This window comes from Mustela nigripes, chromosome 12 (assembly GCF_022355385.1).
Source record: "Mustela nigripes isolate SB6536 chromosome 12, MUSNIG.SB6536, whole genome shotgun sequence".
In the NCBI taxonomy this organism is placed as follows: Eukaryota; Metazoa; Chordata; class Mammalia; order Carnivora; family Mustelidae; genus Mustela; species Mustela nigripes.
In genome coordinates, this window is record NC_081568.1 from 100,532,370 (window position 1) to 100,550,114 (window position 17,745).

General features: G+C 35.7%; 1 protein-coding gene across 2 annotated transcripts in view; it reads right to left on the reverse strand.

Moving 5' to 3' along the window:
• CERT1 (ceramide transporter 1) overlaps positions 1-17,745 on the reverse strand; it is a 108,594-nt gene that overhangs the window by 30,852 nt on the left and 59,997 nt on the right. For both annotated transcript variants that reach the window (XM_059418091.1, XM_059418090.1), the window contains exons 6-7: positions 12,307-12,390; positions 3,974-4,131 (exon numbers count right to left, since the gene is read on the reverse strand). In XM_059418091.1, coding sequence (XP_059274074.1) covers positions 3,974-4,131; positions 12,307-12,390 — 242 coding nt within the window. The remainder of the gene's footprint in view (positions 1-3,973; positions 4,132-12,306; positions 12,391-17,745) is intronic.

Genomic DNA, 17,745 nt, shown 5'->3' on the forward strand with positions numbered 1-17,745 from the left:
GTTATGGATTTAGATGAATTAAGTAACTGCCAAAGTACCTACACTTAAAAAAGTTAAACAAAAAAAAGAAAAAAGATGACACCGCAGATTTGCTTACAAGATAATCATGTGTTTGTATCCCCTGCCCCCCTCAGTAAAAGGTATATCTAATTTGTTTTAAAGAAAAGCAATGGATACCAGGAAGAAAATAACTCAATTAACAAGTGAAATCAATGAATGTTAAAATATATTCTAAGAAAGATAAATTTCTGGTACTTTCCCATTGCTGGTTAAAACTATTTCAGGGCTGAAAAAAGAGCTTAGATTTCTACTTGAACCCTCTCCTTTAAATCTATACTTATATAGTTAGAAGACCCAAGGCCAATACTTAAAAGAAAAAGGTTGCCTCTGGCACCAATCTCAAACTTACTTCTACAACCATAGATTGCACTGGTCAAATCTGATAACTTAAGTCTAAAAAGCTTGTAAGGAACCTAATGCTTTTATTCCCTTAACTCAAATACTTAGGGGCTCAATTTAAGTTCACATGAACTCACACAAAGCTAACTACTTCCAAATAACTATCAGAACTATCATGCAAATTAGTGTATTAGTTCATTAGAACCAAAGGGTAATTTTTTCATACTCAAGAGAAAGCGGGTCTATAGACCCACCAGAATGGCTAAAATTCAAAAAACAAAACAAAGAAATACCCACAAAACCCTGACAATACAAAGTGTTGCCAAGAGTGAAGAGCAAATGAATTCTCATCTATTGCTGGTGGAAGTATAAACTGATATAACCACTTTGGAAAGCTGTTTGCCAATATCCACTGCATATAGTATACACCCTATGAACCAACAATTCTACTGCTAGGTATGTACCTATATCCACCAAACGCTAGGTACAGGAATGCTCACAAGCAGCTTTATTCACAATAGCCAAAATATAAAAACTTAAGTGTCTATCAGCAGGAAAAAATGATAAACAAACTGAAGGCATACAATGAAATATAATAAAAAAGAATAAACTACCAGTAAATGTAACGACACAAATGAATCTCACAGTTATGTTAAATAACAGCACAATGACCCTGGAAAGTATACATGGCTACAAATGCAGTAAGTTAAGTTTAATGCTGAGGGGGAAAAAAGCCAAACACAAGAGTGTATATGGTCACATCTTGAGATGGTATAAGGTATGGACCAGGGAGGCATGCAGGAACCTTCAGATGCTATAAAAATTCTTTATCTAAGTGGTGCGTATAGGGGTGTATACATATGCACAAAAATCAAGTGGTACACTTACAGATGGGGCACCTGACCATATTTATGCTATATCTTAACTTTCAAAACTGAACACAACAAAAAAGTACAGCACAGCAATAATATTTGAAGGATTTAAGGGAAAATGAATAAGCATGTGAATGAAATTACAAACACACAAGCCTATTGAAGTAAGCAAATATCTTCAACAAATAGGTTTTCTCTTGTTAACATTATTGACAACTAAAATTGTGCAATCTCATAATTTTTGGTCTTCTGGGACATGACTTAAGTATACTTCTATAATAGAAGGGATCATTATTATAGGTAACCAAGAAAAATCATCATCACTCTAGTAATGATTAATATCTATATTAATTTTATATTAATATCTATATTAATTTTCTATTATTCAGCTGAAAGAATAATGGAACTGACATTAGGAATTAATATAAACAATTTTGCTATCAAATAGCTGTTATTATATCACCTATTACCCACTTAATTGTTCTCATTAGATTCAGCTCCTTGAAGGACAATTTCCTGTTTATTGCCATTTCCCCATTTCTAGCTTAGAGCTTAGCACATTACAAACATATAAATGCTTTTTGAATGAAACAGAAACTTCAATTAAACCGTATTATATTATCATTGTACTTTCCTTCCCAATTATATGTTACTTAAAAGACATTTGTTGATAAACACTCTCTATTCAAGAACCTTCTATTCCTTATACTCTATTCCGTATATTACACACATTATATATATGTCTATATCACACACACACACACACACACACACCTATATAAGTATACACACACATATACAAACTCACACTGCATATCAAACATACCCACACTCACATTTCATATAAAATGTAACTGGAATCCTATTTCAACTTAGAGAAAAAATTAGAGTGAATAAGATTTGACATTAGACCCGTATAAAACCATAAAATGCAGTAGTTTCTCAATTTCAATTAATACTGCCATCACTTGTGGCTGTTCTTTGCTTGCATGCTGCACAGAAAAGCAACAAAATTATTTTTTCCCAGATCCTTTTGTGTTCCTCAATGAAGAAAAAGAATAGAATACAGTGAAGATAAGCAAAAGTCCACCTCCCTTTCCAGCACTGCATATAAGAAACTTGATTGCTGAAAGGATGGGAAAGCCATGTTTCATTTTTAATGAATATTTTTTAGGTTGTGTGATAAGAATTTATGAATGAAGACTATGATTGCTTAGTGAAGGATAAAAAGATGAGAGACTGAAACCTTAAGAAAAAGATACCAGAAAGTTCAAAATAAGCTAGTCTGGGCATGTTGAACACTTACTTCTCTTGAACTACTGGTCTAAGGGAGTTAAGGGGTTGTCCTGTTTTCTCAGCACATAATTTTTTGTGTGTACATGAAATTTTCTAAAAATTCAATTTGATCCACATTGGTAGAGAGTTGAAATCTCTGAAGATATAATAGTTTGACTCCAGAATAATGGAATGTCTGTACCTTAAATACACATTTTCACTGCTTGTTTTTAAAGAATACATATTACCTGTCAATATGGTTTACTGACACCTACACTTGAGAATTCTTTTCTTCTACACAGAGGGACTTCCTTATATACACAGTACTAATCAAATCCTGTGGCATCCTGCCATTTTATCAGTGGTAATACTGCTTTACCTAGTTTCCTGCTTAAACGGATAAGACCTTCAAATACTACAAGCAATCTGACTCATTCATACCTGACAAGATTCTGACTAATGTCTGGCCTAGTATTCAGAGCTGAAATAAAAAATAGAATAAAATCCTTCCAATGGCTACTTAGTATCTCTGGACCAGTGTCTGGGCCTTTTCCTTCCTCCTATAAAATGATGGCATCACACCAGAACTACATCTTCTAAGATAAGTTTTCGTTTTAACATTTTATTATTTTCCTGATGTTGAATTCAAAAAAGAAGTTTTCCTACTAAACAAATTTACTAAGTCATAGCTGACACTAGGAACTAAAGATTCGTATTGTAATGTTACTATCAGTGCTGAAATTTTTTTTTTTAAGATTTTATTTATTTATTTGACAGAGAGAAATCACAAGTAGATGGAGAGGCAGGCAGAGAGAGGAAGGGAAGCAGGCTCCCTGCTGAGCAGAGAGCCCTGACTCGGGACTCGATCCCAGGACCCCGAGATCATGCCCCGAAGGCAGCGGTTTAACCCACTGAGCCACCCAGGCGCCCCTATCAGTGCTGAAATTTAAACAAAGGTGGAAGCAGGTGAACGTGAGGCAAATGTTCCATGAATAAACATGTGTTAAATAACAGCACAATGACCCTGGAAAGTACATATGGCTACAAATGCAGTAAGTTAATGTTTAACTTTATAAATTGGTGTTTCAGTTCATACAACTTAAATGTAGCTTCATTTATTTCACAATAAAGCTAGGTAATGTTAAGTGACTCATCATTTCTATTCCAAGGCATTACTATTACTAATACATAGACTTCTGCATTAAAATCCTACCACAAATTTGTATTGTATAGTAACTGAATACATAACTTGTAAATCTCACTAGGAAAATAAGTTTAAGATGCCTACAAAGTTTCAGAGGATTAGTACCTCCTGCTACTTCTATCAATCCCAATAGATTTTTCCCTAAGAAGTTAGTTTAAATGTTCAATCTGTTGACTGAAATAAAATCAGACTATTTTTTAAGAGGAAGAAAAACAAGATTTACCTTATCTAGTCTCTTTTGCCAGCTGTCCTCACGTTTTACCATTAGTTCAATACAATGAGAAAGTGTAGCAAGGATTCCCGCAGTAGTTGCTTTAAAAGTTATCGCCTCCCCTTTAAAGTCTATGCCATTAATTCCTCGTGGTGTTACATGCGGAAATACTGGGGGAAAAAAAAAAAGTTACTCACTGAAAGTCTTTCTAATGACGATTAACTCTTCATCAAAACTTAACACTAGAAGATGTTTAAAACCCAGCAAGTAAGAGCAGACTTTTGGATTATAATTTCCCTCTTGGTGGCCAACAACAAAAATTTCCATTCCTCACTCCATAAGCAAAGAAGCTTGTGGCAACATATGTACTTTCATATCTTTTTTTCTGGATTCTGTTTCCTGAAATCTATTTGCCATACTGTACCCAGTGAACAAAGTGGTAGGAGGAATAATACTTTAACAATAACACCCTGACAGCTTAAAGCGGGACCAAATTACAGCAAGAATGACTTTATATTTTGAAAGACCTAAAAAAAAAAACAACCTAACAATAAACTATAGAACTGAAAAAGGTAATGTAAAACTTTTACATAAACATCCACATTTTGGTCACACGTTGGTCTGAGACCAGTGCACACTTTAAACGGCTCTTACATGTTTATGTTTTATAATTGTAACTCAGAGTTCACCTTTGAATTAATGAAAAGTCTTAGAAACCACAAGATGCAAGCAAGAGAGCATAGTATCTTATACTCTTAACTAATAAGAAACCATTCCAATTGAACACTTCTAAGTGAAATGATACTCTCAACTTTAAAAATTCAAATGTAGATATGACAGCAAAGGTACAACTCACAAAAGAACAAATTGATAAAGTAAACTTCATCAAAATTTAAAATTTCTGCTCCTAAGAGTATTAAAAGAATAAAAGTTATAAAGAATGAGTAAATCTTCAGGTCTAATGTAGGGCACGATGACTACGATGATTACACTCAATAATACTGTGCTGATCCTCTACCCCTGAAGCAAATGATACATTACATGCTAATTTAAAAAACAAACAAACCAACCCAGCACCAGGTTGGTGGGGGGTGGGGAAACAGTGTGCAGAATACTAGAAATTTACTGAGACAGATTTCAGGTGTTCTCATTACAAAAATGGTAACTATGCAAGGAGATGTTATGTTAAATAGCTTGACTGCTATTTAATCATTTCACTGTGAATATCAAAGGGCTCGATCCCAGGACTCTGAACACCATCATGTGAGTGGAAACCAAGAGTTGGTCACTTAACTAAGACACCTAGACGCCCCAAGATGAAAACTTTAAAAAGACTGACCATGCCAAGTGTTGTGGGGATTTGAAGGAACCAGAACTATTCTATATGGCTAGTAAAATGAACCTAGGTGGTGGTTGTTTTTTGTTTTTAAGATTTTATTTATTTATGAGTAAAAGAGAACATGAGGGGAGAGGGTCAGAGGGAGAAGCAGACTCCCTGCTGACCTGGGAGCCTGATGTGGGACCCCATCCTGGGACTCTGGGATCATGACCAGAGCCAAAGGCAGGGCTTAATCAATTGAGCCACCCAGGCGCCCCCCCTTGGTGGTTTTTCAAAAAACCACCACTACTGACTAATGACCTCAAATAAAATATATGTCCATAAAAACACTGCACACAAATGCTCATAGCATTATTTGTAAAAGCCAAAAACTATAAACAGCCCAAATGTCCATCAAAAGAGGAAAGGATAAGCAAATTGTGGGTTTTTTTGTTTTTAAGATTTTATTTATTTGACAGAGAGACATCACAAGTGGGCAGAGAGGCAAGCAGAGAGAGAGAGAGAGAGGAGGACGCAGGCTTCCTGCGGAGCAGAGAGCCTGATGTGGGACTCGATCCTGGGACCCTGAGATCATGACCTGAGCTGAAGGCAGAGGCTTAACCCACTGAGTCACCCAGGCGCCCCAGCAAATTGTGTTGTATCAAAATAAGGAAATACTACTTAGCAATGAAATCAAATACTAATATAAACAATAACATAATGAAAGTCTAAGAAAGAAAGCAGGCCAACCCACTCCCCCCACATACTGTGTGAGTCCTTTATATTAAACTTGAGAACATACAAACTAACCTATAATGACAGAAAAGATCGGAGTGGTAGTTTGGGAACAGAGAGAGGAGGGATGATAGAAGGGATGGAGCAAACTTCTGGGAGTGAGAGAGATGGATAATGATATTGATTATAATGGTACCTTCCAGATAATATCAAAACTGACCAAATCATGTACTTTTATTAAGTGCAGTTTACTGTAGGTTAATTATATCTCAATAAAACTGTTAAAAACCATATTTTTTATTATATTTTCTGAAAACCCTTTCTATCATTGTAACTTCTATATTTTCTATCACTGTTACTAAGATGGCAGTTTCATTATGAACTATTTTTATTAATGCAAAGAAATCAAAGGTCATCTGTGTTCTGCATAAAAGAATGTGTACAACTAAAATAATGTATCATCTTCTGCTGAAAGCTTATTTATATGCTTTATATATAAACTTTATATAGAAGATGAGAGAGTGACATGAAATGCTACTGAAAAACTCTAGAAATACAGAAATGTACCTCTTCAGCTTTACTTACAACTTTCAGAATGATACAAGGATTATGTAGGAAGTGAATATCTTATTTTTCCTTTTTCTTTTTTAGAGGAGGGAGAGAGAAAAAGAAAGGGTAGGGGAAGTGGAGAGGGAGACAGAAAATTTTAAGTAGACTTTGTGCCCAAAGCAGACCCTGATGCAGGGCTCGATCTCATACCTTAGGATGATAACCGGAGCTAAAATCAGGAGTTAGACACTTAACTGAGCCATCCAGATGCCTACCCCAACAACCCCCCACCTCCCACCCCGCCACCAACTTTATTTTCTTTTTTGTATTTCTTTTCTCCTCTCCTTCCCCACCCCCCCTACTTTTTTTTTTTTTTAAAGAGGGAAAGGGTGGGGAAGACTCTTAAAGAGGTGACATTCCACAGTTTCCTCTGAGAAAATGATACACTGTAATACAAGGAAATAAAAAATATGTGACTGTAATCATGTCAATGAAAGGCAGAAATGGAAGAAATTAGAAAATGACCTGTAAATCTAGATTTGTGAGTATTACACTCCAAAGATTACCATTCAGATTTATAGTTCTTTCAGTTGAACTCTTTTAACTTTATACACTTTAAAACTCTTTTAAAGGTATGAGAACTCAGAAAATTAAGGAACTATAAACTCTCATCAACATGTCAAAAATAAAATGCTGAGAGAAGCTGAGCAATTTGAAATCCTTTCATTTCATTAAGACAACACACTATTTTTGAATAGTAGGCAACCTAAGGGGGAATCCCCACAGTTTCTGTAGTGAGTTTTTTTTTCATTTCCTTACATCAAAAAGACTGTGTATCTGTCTGTCTGTGTGTGTGTGGTACACAGACACGTGGGAACAGAAAAATACTGGCAGGTAAGTCCTTCTGAACATAACGATGGCAATTTGTTTAAATCTCTCACCTGTCTATTATGATAGAGAAGAAACATGGTTGAAGACCATCACACTGATATCCATCACACTAGGGTTAACAATCAGTTAGTATGGACTACTGGCATACTGACAATGCACTTCTCTAAGATACAGTTGGCTAAAAAATTTTCACATGAAAAAGTCTCTGAGCTAAAAGGGGATGAAAAGTGACTGGTGGTACAAATTTTCTGTTTGGATAGTTAATGCACAGGCACACAGATTAGGTGGAAAGAAAGAACAGGGTATTGCTCGTGTTTCTTAGAGTAATGCATGTTTCATTAACACTAAATTTCCTCTTTGTGAGTTTTATCAAGAGTATGCCTTGATTTGATCAGTTAATATCTATAGTCATTCATTTATATAGTTGACATGATAAAATGCTCTTGTGTATTGTTTATAAAATAAGAAGAGACATAAATTAGAAAACTGGCCAGAAAATATAGCTAAGTGGGAACAAGTGGAAAATATAAAAGACATAAAAATCCACGTAAGTGGCCATCTCTAACATTTAATACAATTTAATCATAAGAAATGAGGGTTTATGTAGGGACTTTTTTAAAGATTTATTTATTGTGGCCCCTTGGTGGCTCAGTCAATTAAGCGTCTGCCTTTGGCTCAGGTCATAATCCCAAGGCATACTCCTGATGCCATAATCCCAGGGTCCTGGGATGGAGCCCCACATCAGGCTCCCTGCTCAGCAGGGAGCCTGCTTCTTCCTCTCCTCCCCACTTGAGTGCTCTATCTCTGTACTGTTCTCTCAAATAAATAAAATCTTTTTAAGATTTTATTAAAGATTTATTTTAAAAGATTTTATTTATTTATTTGACAGAGAGAGACACAGCGAGAGAGGGAATACAAGCAGGGGGAATGGAGGAGGGAGAAGCAGGCTTCCTGTTGAGCAGGAAGCCCGACCTGGGGCTGGATCCCAGACCCTGGGATCATGACCTGAGCGGAAGGCAGACACTTAAGAGCTGAGCCACCCAGGTGCCCCATAAATAAAATCTTTAAAAAAATTTTTGGTATCTTTTCAAAGAACCAAGTTACAGTTTGTGTGTTTTTTTTTAATTAATTCATCATAATTTAATTGTGATATCTTTAATTTTATTAATTTTGATATCTTTTCAAAGAACCAATTTATAGTTTGTGTTGTTTTTTTTTAGTCTCTTTTTAACATTTTATTTATTCATGTGAGAAAGAGAGAGACAGAGAGAGAGTTAATAACTGACTGGGGGAGAGGCAGACGGAGAGAGAAGCAAACTCCCCACTGAGTAGGGAGCCTGCGGAAGGCTTGATCCCAGGACTCTGGAATTACAACCTGAACCCAAGGCAGATGCTTAACCATGTGAGCCACCCAAGTAACCCTCTTTCTTCTTTTATAATAAAGGTGTTTCAGCTATAATTTTCCTTCTAAGTACAGCTTTAGCTGCAGCCCATCTGTTTTGGTATCTTATATTTTTGTTTACATTCATCTTATAGTGTTTTCTCCTTTCCTTTTTGATTTTTGTCTTTAATTCATTGGTTATGTATGAGTGTGTTAATTTCTATGCATTTGTGAATTTCCTAACCCTGGGATCAGGGCCTGAGCCAAAGGCAGCCACCCAACCAAATGAGCCATCCAGGTGTCCCAACAGAAGAAAATTTACATTTGAGGTAAATAAGAAATTTATTCACAAAAGACTGAGGCAACAGTCCTTCTATTATGATCTAAAATTCCTAAGGTCTTTAACTGAGGAAAGTGTTTTTGTAACCAAAAATTCCTCCTCTGGTCTAAAATCCAAACTTCTTTAATTGCCTTTCTTCTTATCTTAGAACCTAGGGAAGTTTTACTCTACTTTTAACAAGCCACCTGTAATCCAATTCTTGGAATACATACAGCTTACTATCAAGTTGATATAATAGTTTCAAATTTTAAAAAAACTCAACATATTCACTACCACAATATGTGATCTAGACCACATCTTTAATGATGGCCATAATGGTATCATTATAATGACTACTCCCAAGAATGAAGTATCATTTCTCCCTTTTCTGATGCTTGTCTGATCCAGCAGAAAAGACCCTGTCTTTATTTGAGTGATGAGTGACACTCTAATTCCAGGCTAAGATCAAGTAGTACCAGGTTTAAAGACTTCATGTTTTGTTCACTTTACCAGGTTATTAAGCTTCCGACCTATTTCTAGAGGTTAACCACAGAAGGATATTTTCCATCTATGGTGATTAACAAGAATTAATTTCCATTAACACTAAGAAAGGAATTATTTTAAACAGTGAATTCCACAAGTGTACTTAAAACATGACTCATGACTTAAAAAATTATGCAAACATCTTGCAGGGGTATTTCTCAAAATGACTTTAATAACCCTGTACTCTGTTGCTTGGTTTAAAGGCTCTTTTCAAAAAAAGAGAGATTGAGGGACGCCTGAGTGGCTCAGTGGGTTAAGCTACTGCCTTTGGCTCAGGTCATGATCTTAGGGTCCTGGGATCGAGTCCCACATCTGGCTCCTTGCTCAGTGGGGAGGCTGTTTCTCTCTCTGCCTCTGCCTACTACTCTGCCTGCTACTGCTTGATCTCTCTCTCTGACAAATAAATAAAATCTTAAAAAAAAAAAAAGAGAGAGAGAGAGACTGGAGGCTTTCCTCAAATATCTGGAAATCGGGCTATCTGTTCACATTTAAGAGTAAGCTACTGGAAGCTCTGTAAGTGTAAACTACTGGAAGCTCTGTAAGCATTAGCAGGGTTATTTATATTAGTGGACTTAATCAAAGGGTGATCTGGTAGTGAGACAGCTTTTTCACAGTATATGTAGAAAATCTCTATTTATAGGTCCTTTCTTTGTGGTTACTCAGGATGCACAGAGTTCCGTTCTAATTCTGTATCAGAAAACGTATGTTAGGTTGATGGGTATTCTGGAAACACAAGAGAGCTGGAGTACACAGGCTTTCATTCAATTCAGTGCCTGGCTCAGAGTTCTCAGAGATAAACAGAAAAAGGAGGCTGTTAAGTTTCAAGAATCAGTATGTAAATTTCCACAAAATCACTTTAACGATAGAGCAATATACCTATCCTTTGCTATGCCAGGTATTCCTGAATCTAGAACCCTCTGGTTCAGTATCTCCAGAAAATAAAGTTTCCATTCATTTCTAAGGAATGTAGGTGGGGGAACTAACCAGGACAGAAGATTGGACCTGCAAGTTTTACAATTTTTTCAGTAATTTTTCCAATATCCCAATAAAACCTTTTTTCTTTTAAAGCAGATTGTACATTGTGAAATTAAAACTTAACTTGAAACAATCTTTCCAAAGTAATCCTCTAATTTCATAAAGGTTAATCCAGATGACTCAGTAAGGGTCAATATTTCAGTTCCAAGTTGTAAGGACCACTTTGTAGTAAGAAGCTATCATTTTGCAAGAATGGGAGGGGCGCAGGTCATAAGGAGAAAGAGAGCCAAAGTGAAAATAAGAAACAGGAAGAGGGAAAGAAGGATAAAGTTGGGGGAGAGAAGCATCAGATTTTAGTATCAATAATGGAATATTCCACTGTGATCTCTGAAATAGAAAATTAATGCCATTAATACAATAATTTGAAAAATTATTTGAATAAGTATAAATTATACTTCACATTCTTTCATAACTTTAGCAAAAATAAGCACAATTAGATTAACTTATTTTTTTCACAAAGTCTCATTTTTGTTATTAAAAAATTGCTTTAGGGGTGCCTGGATGGCTCAGGGGGTTAAGCCACTGCCTTCAGCTCACATCATAATCTTAGGGTCCTGGGATAGAGCCCCACATTGGGCTCTCTGCTTGGTGGGGAGCCTGCCTCTCCCCGCCTTTGCCTGCCTCTCCGCTTACTTGTGATCTCTCTGTAAAATAAATGAATAAAATCTTTTTAAAAAATTGTTTTGCAAATCTACTCCAGTTTTTTCTTAGGCTATATCAAAAGAAGAGTACTAACTATGAATCACAGGTTTCTGGTTTTGTTTCTTTCATTTGTTTAAGATTCCTCATGTAAGTGATACCATGTAGTATTTGTCCGTAGTTTATTTCTTTTACTATATGGCCCTCAAGGTTCATGCATATTGTTGCAAATCACAGGTTTCTCTTTTTATTTTCAAAGATTCCATTTACTTGTCAGAGAGAGAGGGAGAGACAAAGAGAGCACAAGCAGAGGGAGGGGCAGACAGAGAGAGAAGCAGGCTCCCCTCCCCAGCAGGGAGCCCATGCAGGACCGGCAAATCACAGGTTTCTAATAAACAATTCAGAATTCCATCTAATAAGTTAGCCATTATAAACAGAACAACAATAAGTGAGTATATGAAATAAACTACCTTGCTCCTGGGTCTATACACAACTGCGCTGTGAAATCAGAGCTATTTTTAATAATTTTCCTTTAATAACACTGATTATGTACTTTGTAACACCAATGGAGACGGAAAAGAACATTAAACAGAGAGAAATATACTCTAAGTAAACATTCAAAATCCATTACATCGCTTCCCCCAAGAAATAAACTTGCAGTACTAGAAACTGATTTTACCAAATACTGCTGAAAAAAGTGGGCCAATGTATGGAATTCAGAATGAGTCTTGTCAGATAATGAGTGGCCATTATTATTTAATGTTAGAATATGTATTTTACTTACATGTCTTTTCCTAGAAAGAACTTTCATTTTCCAGTAGTTACACTGCTTTTAAAAAACTAGTCAATTAGATAATTATTCTTGTTATATACATAGTTATTATATAAGTTTAGAAAGAACACTTTATGTAGCTGAGAGGAAAAAATGTACTTACACTTTTCCTTATTGCCATTAGCGTTATGCAAGAAGTCTCCATCAGAACGTGTTGTAGGAAAGTCGTCTTCATCATCTTCTACCACTAAATAAAATATATTGAAGGTTATTAGGGTAAAAGGAAATAGGAATTAACCAGTTTATTCTTATGTTCGAACGAGTCAATATATTCTGGATTCTGTGAGTACAAGACCTTATTTACCTTTGTATTTTTTGTTAAGGTATGCCCAATAAACATGCTGTGCAATGTCTTTAAATACAATACATTATTATAAAAACCATACCCATTCTCATTTGTGTAAGAGATCGTACTGAGTTATGAATTACTTTATCTTTTAGTCTTCCTATTCCTTCCTACCTAGCGGGGGCAATTTCATAATTCTATCAGAGGCCTGCAAGGGCTGAAGAAGACTGTAAAAGAGTAACCTGCATGCAGAAGATGCCGTAACTTGCCTCTACGAGTTCTTAAATTTACTATTTCTGGATATATAGGGAAAACAGAATGACTTACAGGTATGATACCAGTTTTCATTCATCCTAATATGTCTGTGCCTAGACATTCCTTTTAACTTACCCAATTCCAGAAAAAACAGAATCCCCCCATGTTTTCCTTCTGCATACCTTTTTTTCTATGTACTATCCCTTTTTCTACTGCCTAACATACTTTAATCCTCTATATTATGAATCCCACTCTTAATGCAAATTTATAAACCTTAGCCCCCAACCTTATTCTCTGCTATCACACTTTTTAATGGCCCCTCCATCTCTTCCTTTTTGAGGTACTCCCTTTCCACATAAGAAATTAATGTCTTAGTTCTTGCCTGTATCTCTACATCAAGAGTAATTTCGTGCTACAACAAATATTTCATCTACTTTAGCTCATGCGCTCTCTCTCCAATAGATGCAGAGTTCACTCCTCTTCCTTAATCCTCCCCTAAATGGTAGCAATCATGAAGGAAAATACTTTTGTTCTGTGTTGCCATTTTCTAGTTATTAGGCTATTTCATTTCTTCATCACTTAAAAATTTTGCTACTCATCTACAACAACTTCTCAAATCATAAACTGCTATTATGTACTAACACCTACTGTTCACTTCTATGAATGCAGAAACCATTCATATGATCAATTCTAAGAAATTCATTAACACAGCATACTGCTCTGCTTTTAAATCAGTACTTATCATCAGATAAGATCCTGACTTTGACTAAATACTATTTGGATGAACTGTTCTTAAATACTACTGAAAGGTTTGTGCCTCACTTACCTCATTAGTATCTACTTTGGGTTTCTTATCTTTAACCATCTAACAGCCTAGTACCACCAAACAGGGATTTTCAACTTTCTTTTTCTACACCAACACTTATTATATACAATTAATGAAAACAAGAGCTGTTCTGGCTAAAAGAGTGGCCTTCCCCTTTCCTTTTCAACCAAGCACTCCTTGCCCATCCTTTAAGGGATATCTGACAGGTCTGAAACTACTGTCCTAATACCAATCCCCCAACCCAATCATTCCTCCTTTCCTTATCCTTGCAATTAATCCAAATGAAACACATTAAAAATAGCAGCTGTTATTTATTGAAGTTCTGCTAATCTATATATTCTCACTTAATTCTCATAGTCATATGTGCTGAATATAATATCCACTTTACAGCTAAGAAAGGAGATGTGGAAAACTGTTAAGAAATCTACTTCAAGTCATCAAACTAATAATGAAGAAGAAGATTAATAGAAACTATCCTGTAAAGTGATACAACTTCCTTTAAATCTAAACAGTCAGTTTAGGTTAGAGATAATGTCTTCTACTTCTGTAAACCCAATGTATCTAAGATTTTAAGGGTTAATTAAATCCTACTAAACCATGTGTGGGAATGGTAGGGGGAAGGTTGGGCTGAAAGTGCCTTACTAACAGTTCTGATAAAACATTTCATATAAAAACAGTGAACACCTAAAATAAAAAGAGAATTTGCTATACTATTTCCATGACACACTTAATAAAAAATAAAGAATTTTTTAAAATTCTTTAAGCCATAAAAGAAGACTTCAAACCAAAAACATTCAACCCAGGAAAGTTATCATTTAGAACTGAAGGAGAGAGAGTGTTTTCCACACAAGCAAAAGTTAAAGTTGAGTTCATCACCACTAAATCGGCCTTACAGGAAATATTAAAGGGATTTCTGTAGGCTGAAAATAAAGTACTCTCATTATCAACAACAACAATAAAAAAAAAAGAAAGAAAGAAAGACTAAAGTTCACTGGAAAGGTAAATATAGAGTAAAGGTAGTGGATTAATCACTTATCAAGTTAGCATGAAGGCTAAACAGAAGTAGATGAATTCACTACTTATAATCCATTGCTGTCACAGACTTAGTATTGATAATTGCATGAAAAATCCTTGGACTCAGTTCATCAAATCTGATCTTCAAAGTAGGAAATTATGGTCCATGTCCTTATCTCATCTTTATCCAATATGTAATTTCAAAAGCACCAGTATTTTTCTAAAGACAAGCATTTATAGGGAAATCAATTGTTATGGGATGAACCGTGTGGCTACAACATTTGTATGTTGAAGTCCTAACCTTCCATACCTCTGAATCTGACTCCCATCTGGATACAGGGTCTTTACAGAGGTAATCAAGTTAAAATGAGGTCATCAGAGTGGGTCCTAATCCAACATGATCAGTGTCCTTGTAAGAGAAGGAAACTTAAACACAGGCACTTACAGAAGGAAGATGATATGAAGACAAAGGGAAAAAACAGCCGAGGAGAAAGACCTAAATGAGATCCTTCCCTCATGGCCCTCAGAAGAAACTAACTTTGGTAACAGCTTATCTCAGACTTCTAGCCTCCAGAACTATGAAAAAATAAAATTCTGTTGTTTAAGCCACCTAGTCTGTAGTACTTTGTGATAGGAGCCCTAGCAAACTAATATATTAGTCTACCAGTGATGCTATTTATTCAAACATAAATAGTTTAAAATTATTTTTTAAAACTTCTATACAACCTGGTTATCACTGTTCCTTCCACTATCACTTTTGCCCTTGACATGTTATAGACTATTGGTGTGATCATTTAAAAATAAATCAATTCCGTATATATATCCTGTTTTGGTGTAAAAGGCTATCTACAAGCAAATGCATGATGTTGTATATAGTGTTTACTTTGATTAAAAAGGAATACAGGGCGCCTGGGTGGCTCAGTGGGTTAAGCCGCTGCCTTCGGCTCAGGTCATGGTCTCGGGGTCCTGGGATCGAGTCCCGCATCGGGCTCTCTGCTCAGCAGGGAGCCTGCTTCCCTCTCTCTCTCTCTGCCTGCCTCTCCGTCTACTTGTGATTTCTCTCTGTCAGATAAATAAATAAAATCTTTAAAAAAAAAAAAAAATAAAAAAAGGAATACACATCTGTCTTAATGAAGGAGAAAGAGAAGTTCAACTGTTTTTATTGTTAGAGAAATAAATATCAAATGTTAAAGAGCCTAAAACTTAAAGTATATCAAATATAAAAAACTTCATGGCTATTTATTTATTTATTTATTTATTTATTTTTTAAAGATTTTATTTATTTATTTGACAGACAGAGATCACAAGTAGGCAGAGAGGCAGGCAGAGAGAGAAAGGGAAGCAGGCTCCCCGCTGAGCAGAGAGCCCGACGCGGGGCTCGATCTCAGGACCCTGAGATCATGACCCGAGCTGAAGGCAGAGGCCTTAACCCTCTGAGCCACCCAGGCGCCCCTTCATGGCTATTTAATTTAGATAAAATTAAGTATTTAAAGAGGAATATGGGCTTCTGTTTCTTTCTTTCTTTCTTTTTAAGATTTTATTCATTTAACAGAAAGAGACCACAAGTAGGCAGAGAGGAAGGCAGAGAGAGAGAGGGAAGCAGGCTCCCCACGGAGAAGAAAGTCCTGATCCCAGGACCCTGAGACCATGACCTGAGCCGAAGGCAGAGGCTTAACCCACCGAGCCACCCAGGCACCCCTGGGCTTCTGTTTCTGATCAAGGTAGAACAAATATGCTTACCCTCTACCATGAAACTAAAAAACAGGAAAAACCACATGAAACAAAGGTTTTCAAGACATTGGATGTGAAGTAACAAAGGACAGGCATTCCTGACAGTCAGAAAACAAATAACATGAGCCCTGTGATTGCTCTAGGTTACTGTCTCAGGAGAGTTTCCAAGTGGTACAATGAAGAGGAGTCTTGGAGACTCTCTAAGGTGGGAGTAGATGACAGTACAGAAAGACAAACGTAACTAGAGTTGACAGAGTGCTACAGAGGAGAGACCAATACAGCGAAAGAATTCCAGACAGCAGCAGATGATCCCCTTGAGAATTCAGTACAGTACTGTTAGCACATACAAGTGAAGGAACTATAGAGGTCAGGGAAAGAACCATATGAAAAAATTCAGGGACCGTATCCAAAACCTACATGGTACGGGGAAAAGTTCCTGTTCCCACAACACAAACTGGAAAACCACATAATTCATAGGGCACTGGTTAGAGAACACTGAATACTCTTGCCTCAGTAGTGGGAAAACATTAAAACACATAATTTTAAGGTTCTTATACTATGTTGGAAAATGTATGCTACCTGAAGGTAGACTATGATAAGTTAAATGTACATACTATAAATCCTAAAGGAGCCACTAAAATAGAAAGGGGTATAACCAAAAGCCAACAAAGGACATAACAAATTATTTTAAAAATACTCAATCCAAAAGAAGGCAAAAGAAGGAAAAAGAAGAGAGAAGACAAAAAGAATCTGAACTCAGATCAAACACATTCAATAAAACCAAGAAATGAAACCATGTCAAGTAAGCTAGCTTTACTGGGAATGAACTTAGTGCTATTTTATAATACTGCTATGAGTAGTTCATTTCTGCCTGCACAACAAATAACTATATTACTGCTAAAAAAGAAAAAAATAACTTTAAAACTCACATTATGAGTAAGTTAAACAAAGATCATCTCTCTCAAATAAGAAAGTTCACTAAATATTCTTTTTAAATCTCTATGTAGCTCCCTTATTGGTTTCTTCTATGAGAAAAGGTCAGAGGTAGGGATGGGGAGAGAGAAAGAAGTGAAGAGAAAAATAAAGGGAGAAGAAAAGAAGGAAAAGAGAGGAATAAAAAGATGAAATGATTTTAGATTTGGAGGATTTAACATAAACATGTTTCTCTCTAAGACTCACAATTATATATATATATATATATATATATATATATATATATATATAGTTATATATATATATATTTTTTAAATAAGCTCTAGGCCCAATGCAGGGCTTGAACTCATGACCCTGAGATCAAATTTACCCATTGGGTAAATTTATCAGACATGATCATGTGAAATGCCCCACGTTACCAAGATGATAGATATATTTTTTAATGGATAAAGAGTTTTAAAATCACTTAAAAATCTTCAATCATATTTGGTATGTGG